An 8,054-nucleotide genomic window follows, 5' to 3' on the forward strand; every position below is an offset into this window, starting at 1 on the left:
GCTGCTCCCCTCAGCAGTGTACTTCCTCGATCTGCCTCTTCTGTTCCCCACTCTGTCTCTGGTGAAGCCCCTGAGCCTCTGGCCTGTACCCCAGTTCTGTTTACACAAATAAATAAATCTTTAAAAAAATAAAAAATAAATTGAGCCTGATCTAAGTCCAGGTTTTTCCACCCTCCCCCAACACACAATTTTTTTTAAAGATTTTATTTATTTATGCATATAAGAATTGGGATACAGGCCAGACGTGTCGGGGTGAAAGGGTTCACCAGAGACAGAGTGGAGAACAGAACAGGTTAACTGACTGAAGTACACCATTGAAAATTGTCCCTGAATGACCATATAATTCGCTAATAACTTGTATTATTGTTCTCATTATTTGCTCCCCTTAAAAGTAATTACATTCCCATTTGTAGCCCAGTGGCTTTCAAGGATTTGCATTGAGAGTCTACTTGTCTGCCCTATTCACACTGGTTTTACACATGATTTGCTTTGTGAGTAGGGGTGATGTGCTTTCCAGCAGAGATTTCAAGAGCCAATGTATGACTTGGTTATTCTGCCAAAAAAAAAAAAAGAGTGGACGGGGGTGCTTCCTTCATTGGGTATTATAAGGAAAACACATAGAACAAAGCCCCAAACAACATACAACTGAAAACACATAGAACAAAGCCCCAAACAACATACAACTGATGTAAAACAAGCATGAGGCATTTCTGCCAAGTAGGATACTTGGGGAGTTGGTTGGTACTTGACATAATCTGGTGAAAGCCAAATGACACCAGTTCTGCTCACCAGCCACTCTGGTATCACTAGACTGTAGGCTGTGTATTGCTCTCTGAGACCTATTTTGCCCATTTGGAATGAAGATCTAATGTTGTGTATAGGGGACTAGATAGAGAGGGGTGGGGGGAGAGAGAGAAATCACTTCTGAACTCTGCCTCCCTTTACCTTTCCCAGTGAAGATAAAGTTAGCAGGCAGAACAAGAGAGAAGGAACAGACTGAGCAATGGCTTGGATGCCTGAAAGGACGGGGAAGTGCCTGCCAAAGGGCTGGTTTTCTGTCCTTTCCTAAACAATAATGACTTCCCTGAGTGTGGGACGGTTATGAACCCAAAATCTGGACAGAGAAGCTGTAGGAGAGGGGGAAAGTATTTCCTGACAGAAGGAAATTCAGCTCGTTTAAAGATGCTGCGCCTTATTCTGCCTTGTCTGCCTCTTCAAATATTGAATCTTAGAAGAGGGAACATTTTGAAGAAAAGCCCCTAAAGACAAGATCCTAGAGTGGGTGGCAATGAGGAGGAGTTGATGCTGTTCACTCACATTACCCTTGGCTCAGAACCACCTTATGGTAACGGCTCCCGGGTCTCTGCCGCCTCCTCTCACTCAGTGCGGTTCTGTTCAGTAGTGAATTGTTCCTGGGAGTCTCCATAGCAGCCCTCTTCCTCTACCACCTCCACAGCCTACCAGAAGCGTGACCTGGCTGGCTATCACATTCTCCTGCAGGAGTTTAAATCTCGAGCAGATGTTCAAAGGGCTGACAGTAAATGGGGCCAAGATATCTCTATGGCAGTGAATAAGACGGGAGCTACAGAGCATCCTGGACTCCCCACCATCTTTCCTGAGCTCTGGAAAGCACAGTCTCCTCTGACAGAGTGAGCCATCCAGTGTCCTTCTGCTCTTCAAGATAACAATCAGTTACTGTGGTTGACAAGCAAGGGAACTTGGCGATAGAGGAATTGGAGTCTGAGAATGGGCAGTGCATGGTTATGTGGGGATTCGGGAATTAGTCATTTAGCTAAAAGGCAAAAGAATCTTTGGCATCTATTAACTTCATGACTGGAAAGTTCTTCCACTAAATTTGGGGCTCTGAGACCAAGTACTTGTTGCCTCTGCCCTGCTTAAAGGGATGAAGAATGTTGGACAAACAGGCAGGGTGATCACTTCTCATCTGACGTGTAATCGAAAACGAGAACAATATCAAATCTTGAACTTTCACCTGAATGGCACTGTTGTTCTTTCTGTGACTTTAGTGACAGGATCAGTTCCTATCTAAAGCTGTAAGACTGAGGATGTGCAGACCCAGAAACTGATTTTGTGAACTGGTTCACAGTCTTTCTGAGTCTTCACATGCAGGTCAGTGATCCAGAAGATACTGGATCCTGACAAGTGGAAATGACAACACTTACAAAAATTTTCAAGATTTGATGCCCTGGCCCCCAAAGTGAGGTCATCAGACCAGCGGCAGCAGCAGCACCTTAGGAACTTGGGAGAGACACAAATTTTCTGCTTTTGTCGATGAAGACCTACTTCACCAAAAAGTCTGGGCTCAAGTAAGCTATCTGTGCTTTAACATGTCTTCTGGGTAATTCCGATGAATTTTTGAGTGCAATTAACATTGGAGATCTGAAGACCTTAAGTCATTCTAAAATAACTCCTCTGCTTTCCTTAATTGAGGAAGCTTCACCACCTTTGCACATGAGATCTTACAGGTTTCCTCTCAAGAGGCAGGTCATGGTGTTGCTAGGGCAGCCCGAACATAAATTCAGCAGGGCATCGAGTAGGGAAGAGAGAAGAGGCCATCTCAAATATTGGCACACAAAAGTTTGAAATCTCAAAGTTGTAGGACTTAACTAAAGTACTACATGTCCTAAAAAAATTAACTATGTCCTAGAGTTGGGAGAACATTTGTGAGCATGAATTTTGAGATTGCTAGATTAAAGAGCATGGTCCCTATTCTGCATCAGGCCAAGTGTAAAGTTGAGTGTACAGATATCTCACTTCCCAGATACTGCAACAAGTTAGGAAAGACTATCCACAGAAAATGTGCACTGAGTATACAAGACATACGCCCAAAGTCAGAAGTTCCTTGAGAAGCAAGAAGGAAGGAATTCAAAGACTCAGGAGAAGGGAATGAAGAACTGGAAAGATTGTATTTGTCCAGCCCGGGCATCTTTTATTTTTAGTAATACACGTTGGCAAGGGTTACCAGCATACGGTTAATGTAGGAAGTCTAGGTTATTTAAGCAGTAAGGTATTTATACACAATTAGATGCTTATAACATCACTCCAAGGGCTGGAGCAGTGGGAAGTGGAAAGAGCAGCTGGGAACTGTTGAGTTCAAAATTTCCCTCCTTTAATAAAGAGCAGCATAGCCACTGCTGACTCCACCTGCCCCATTCAAAGATATGAACAGACACAGATTCGCCGCCTTTACCTGTCAGGCACCTGATCTGAATGATCTTGTTTGCCACTAAAACACCGCATGAAAATAACTTATCATTTCTGTCCTTCAGTCATTCAAGATCAACAGAAGCCAGTTTGCTGCAGACTAGGAACTGGAAGGGAATCTGGGTAGCTTCCAAGTCCCTGCAGAACAAGAAGACACACTAGAAGACGGTAGCAGGGCAGTGCAGAGCACTGATGCTGCGGCCACTTCTTGAACACAGGACAATTCTGCACTGACAGCACCCTTTCAACCTGAAGTGCTGGGGGCAGGAACTGCCATGGAAATGGATCCCCGGATCTCAGGCTGCAGTAGGAGGAGGTGAGGGTGTCTCAGGGAAGTTGTCAACCACCGCAGGTAAACTGAGCTTGGTTATCCCAGCAGGCAGCTCCATGCCATGACAGATTCCAGTAAAAATTGTCTGGCCCCATGGGCCCTCACTGGTGGCACAGCAGGTTAAAGCACAACAAAAGTCACTTTAGTATGAGTTCGATCCCTGCCCCAGAGGTGACCCACACGGTGTGGCAGACCTCTCCTGACCCACCCACTGCTCCCCTTGCAGTGTACTTTGTCGATTTGACTGTTCTGCTCCCCACTCTGTCTCTGGTAAAGTCTCTCACTGTCCCTGCACCTCTGGCCTGTACCCCAGTTCTGTATGTATAAATAAATAAATAAATCTTTAAAAAAAAGTTTGTCTGGCCCCATGAATATCTGGTTGTGTTGAAGTAATGTGGGGGGGGGGCGTTGCAGAGGGGAGGTTGGATCCAATTGTGTGGCATTTCATCAAGCTCTGAATTTATTATCTGATTTATATGATGTCTCTTACCTTATTGCAAATGCTATGAGTCACTTTTAGGTTAGGGTTTTGTATCTTTTAAGTCCATCTTCCAGACCTGAGCCAGTAAGGTGCTAGGTTGATGGTTCATTGCAACTGTCATTTGAGACTGAGACCAAGCATTTTCACCACCAGGGAATAATTAAAGGGCAACTGTGGTGTTGACTGCTGTAATGGTTTCAAATATGACCTCAAAATTTGATACTTCCTCCTGTCCAAAGGCAAACCTAATTCCCCTCTCCCTGAGTGTAGAAATTCTGAGACTCAGCCAAGCTCCAGGGCTCCCCTTCCTTCCCTGGCTACCTGGCCACATCCTGCCCCTGGTGTGAATTCAGCTACAACATTTTAATTTACTTCCTAAATATACAAAATGATCAATCTTCATCCAGATTTCTTTTTTTTCCTGTTTTTAGGATAATTTGTGTTCCCAAAACAATCTTTGGAGCATTCATGTGCTGAACTTGCTGAATATCTGAGGGTTTCACAGTTTGATGGAGAATATAGAAATAATTTTTAAAAAATTTAATATGATCATTGGTATAATAAACTTGTGCCAAGGATCATGGTGTGTGGCTGCTATGCCAAGTTAAAGTCAACTAGTTCAACTTATTTCTTCCGACTCTCCATCTGCTAGGTGATATACTCAAATGTTGTATCACTAATAATGCTAAATAAGTAGCTATCCACCACCCCCACCCCCACACACAAAGGGTAGCAGAGTGTAGAGTGTGCAAAACACCTTCGCTAACTCATATTGCCCAATTTCTACCAAGAAATGTTTACTTTTACTAAAAACACTGAAGATTTTTATGGGGATATTGGGATCGCCTTCAAATTCAAAGCACTTTGAAATTAGACAAACTTAAAATCCCATCAAGTCCCTAAGCCTTATGCTTTCAAGAGAGTCCAGATAAAAAGATAAATACATAAAGCCTGCACTAAGTGAAGCATGGCACAAAATTGGCTCACTCAGGGAGAGAAGCACAAGGAAAGGCACATGCTGTCATAGCGCAAAAACACTGCAGTTACTCCTTTCCAACTGAAGAACAATTTTTGCTACAGCGGGCACAAGGATTTTGCAACCGATGCACTCAAATCCCAACATCTGGATTGACTTCAGCTACTAAAATGCAAGTAAACAGTAATTATAAGTAATTTGGGGGGATCCCTTGTTATTCCAACATAAAGAATTCTGCCCCATTGTCAGACCACGTGTCCCAAAGTTAGGCTTAAGTAGTCACAGAGCTCCTGACCCGCGACATCGGGCCCCCACCCGGCCTGCAGCCAAACTTTCTCAACAGAGACCCAAATTGTCATCCTAAAATGGGCTTAGCGGAAAGAGATGCGGACACCTCCATGGGTCTAAATCCTTCTCCCTCACCTTTTTTTCCAGGTAGCTCAAAAGCCGGATGCCTTAGATAGCCTCTTCGAGGTCCCTCGCAGCTGCCAACTTCTGCATTGGAAGGACTCTCCTCTTGCGTGCGAATGCACAGAAAGCCCCCGTGGGAAATCAATTAGCTGAGGGCCGGGCCGAGCGCGCGGCGGGAGAGACTGCTTGCTCTCTGTAAGGCCTTCCCGGGGTGAGCATCCGAGCCAGCAACAGCCAGCGCCCCGGCACCACGTGTCTGCGCCAGCAGTGGGATTGGCCGAGCGCATTTTAGCGTTGCGGTCTGCAGGCGCGCAGTCCCGCCCAGCTGCCAGAGGAGCCGGGACGCCGGGCGGAGCGGCCGGGGCGAGACCGCGGAGGGGAGGGGGGCGGGAGGGGGGTGGGGGTTCCCGAGGCGCCCGCAGGAGAGGGCTGGGCGCGGTGTGGCGGCCGCCTCGCCACAACTTGCCCGGAGCAGACAGGCTCCATCCTGCGCGCTGGAAGCAGCAGCCGGTCCGCCGCTTCCCGCTCGGCTCCTCCGCGGCCTCCGCCTGGGCCAGCAGCGCTCTTGGGGTCTGAGCCCCAGCGTCGCCCCCGTCGGCTCGCAGCGCTCGGCACCCGCCTTGGAGCGCGCAGCTGGGGTGAGCCGAGGCCGGGCCGCGCCAGGCGTCCGGGGAGCCGGGCAGATGGAGAGATCGGTGCCCGGGAAGGCCGGCCCTGCGCCCGCTTCCCTGGCTGCGATCTGAGGCGCTGCAGACACCGCAGGCGCGGCCGCCGCAGCCCCCATTCTCCGCCGGCTTTCTGAGGGGCACCGCCGAGGCCCCCACCGGAGTCCGCTGCCCGGGCCTTTGTCTTTAGGGGTTCGGCGGGTCGCCTCGGTGCGCCCGGGACGCGCGGCGCAGCGCCTCGCTGGCGGCCCTGCGGGGTGATGGGGCCGGGGGAACGGGAAAGCGTGCCCCCTTCTTTCCTGTTCCGGCCATCTTGTGGTCGACATTCGACCAAGGGGCGAGGGTGGCCGACAGCGGGGCGCTCGGGGCCGAGAGGTGGAGGAGAACAGAGAGGAGCAACGGTGGTGGGCTCGCCGCCTCGCGCCCCTCCTCTGCCACCGCAGTGGTGCCGCGCGGACACCCCGCCCCCGGTGTCAGCTCCTGGGGCCTGGGCACTAACGAACCCCCCTAACCGGCGGAAGCACGGGGGACTGGAGGGATGGGGGCAGGAGTTAACATTCACTTAACTAAATGCCTGATTTCATTCGATCTTCCCGAATCGACGTGGCTACTGGGCACATTGCTAACGCCTTTGGTTGTCCTGTGCTAGGTGCTGGGGATAGAACGGTGAGCAAGCGAGGCCAAGGCCCTTGCTCCCTCTGATCTGCAGCCCAGTGGATGGGGCCCACCGTCCACAGACCTGCCAGGTAAGTGTCCTAACGCTTTACAACAGGATAGGGAAACTGGGCGCGGACATTATTATATGTTCTAGGTCAGGCAGCAAATAAATGGGAAAAAATCTAACTTTTAAGACTTCTCTGCCAACTGTAGTGAATTGTTAATAGTGTTTTTTTTTAACCAAACTCTGATAAAAGCTATTTGCATGGTTTATGGAAATCCTTTTGAAATGTGCTTATTTGCTGGACACTTACAGATGAGTTGGTTTCTAATTCACAGTATCTAGAAAACACTCAAATAATTGATATTGCATGTTGCTTGCAGTTACCTGCATTGTGTTTTCTTTCCTCCTGTTGTGTCTCTGGCTGTTAGGAAAGAAAACAATTTTCCTGATGGTTGGGCCAAGCAGGGGCTCCTGGTGGATTGAGGAACAACTGGCTGTTCCTCGATTTATTCATCTGTGTGACAGCCACAGGCAGCCCCCCAGAAGACCCCAAGAATGAGAGGCCTGACATCTCCAAGTTGCTGCTAGTTTAGCCTCTCCAAAAAACACAATGCAGCCGCCTCTCAAGTGCGTGGTAACTGTCAGGGTGATGGGAGGGAGGGGTTCAGGTTTCCTCCTTTTCACCACTTACCCTCACGTTTTTGGACATGTATCCCCAAAAGTAGCAAATGCGTCATCAAATATAGTGAGCTCCACATACCCCACGTGCAATTTTTCACCAACCCGGTTAAAGTATGATATACCGAATGCACCCCGTTTTCAGTGCACCATCAGTGAATCGTGACAAATGGTGGATGTTGGGGTAATGGAACAGCGCGCTCGAAATACAGAACAGTGCTGCCACACACCCAAAGTATCTTCGTGCCCTTTCGCAGGCAGTCCCCCTCGTCTCATCTATTTTAACAATGTTGTTGCCTAACAGAATGACAGGCGCGAATAAACAGAGGTTGGCAGCCAGACAGCAAGTTCCGGGAGCGTCCTTTAGGGACGCTGACTGCCTAGTGCAAAGGCCCGGAAAGGGTGGTTTCCCAGGCAGCTGGGGTTTAGGAGAGGCCCTCTCTGGGGGCACCGATGCAGCCACTTGAACGTGTGCATAAGATTTTCTCGGGTTCCGCAGGGCCCTGGGCGCTTGCTGACCGCGCGCAGGCTGGCGCGTCCTTTGCTCCAGGTCCAGCCCCGGCGCTGCCATAGCAACGGCTTGGACGCGGGGACCTTAGGCCGCCGCCGCCGCCGCCGCCGCCGCC

At 49.3% G+C, this 8,054-nt stretch overlaps 1 protein-coding gene and 1 long non-coding RNA gene across 2 annotated transcripts in view; one reads left to right on the plus strand and one right to left on the minus strand.

Moving 5' to 3' along the window:
- DNAJC3 (DnaJ (Hsp40) homolog, subfamily C, member 3) overlaps positions 1 to 5,566 on the minus strand; it is a gene marked incomplete at its 5' end in the record, with an annotated part of 37,719 nt that extends 32,153 nt beyond the window's left edge. Inside the window, one exon of the mRNA XM_012723160.1 lies at positions 5,437 to 5,566. Coding sequence (XP_012578614.1) covers positions 5,437 to 5,566 — 130 coding nt within the window. The remainder of the gene's footprint in view (positions 1 to 5,436) is intronic.
- Positions 5,567 to 5,841: 275 nt separating this feature from the next.
- Positions 5,842 to 8,048, plus strand: LOC105853474. The gene is made up of 4 exons (XR_001145318.1): positions 5,842 to 6,062; positions 6,739 to 6,835; positions 7,179 to 7,377; positions 7,928 to 8,048. It is a non-coding gene; the product is annotated as an uncharacterized LOC105853474 (long non-coding RNA).
- Positions 8,049 to 8,054: the final 6 nt, after the last annotated feature.

The sequence above is a fragment of the Condylura cristata genome, unplaced genomic scaffold, assembly GCF_000260355.1.
Source record: "Condylura cristata isolate star-nosed mole 26May11 unplaced genomic scaffold, ConCri1.0 scaffold00010, whole genome shotgun sequence".
NCBI classification, from domain to species: Eukaryota; Metazoa; Chordata; class Mammalia; order Eulipotyphla; family Talpidae; genus Condylura; species Condylura cristata.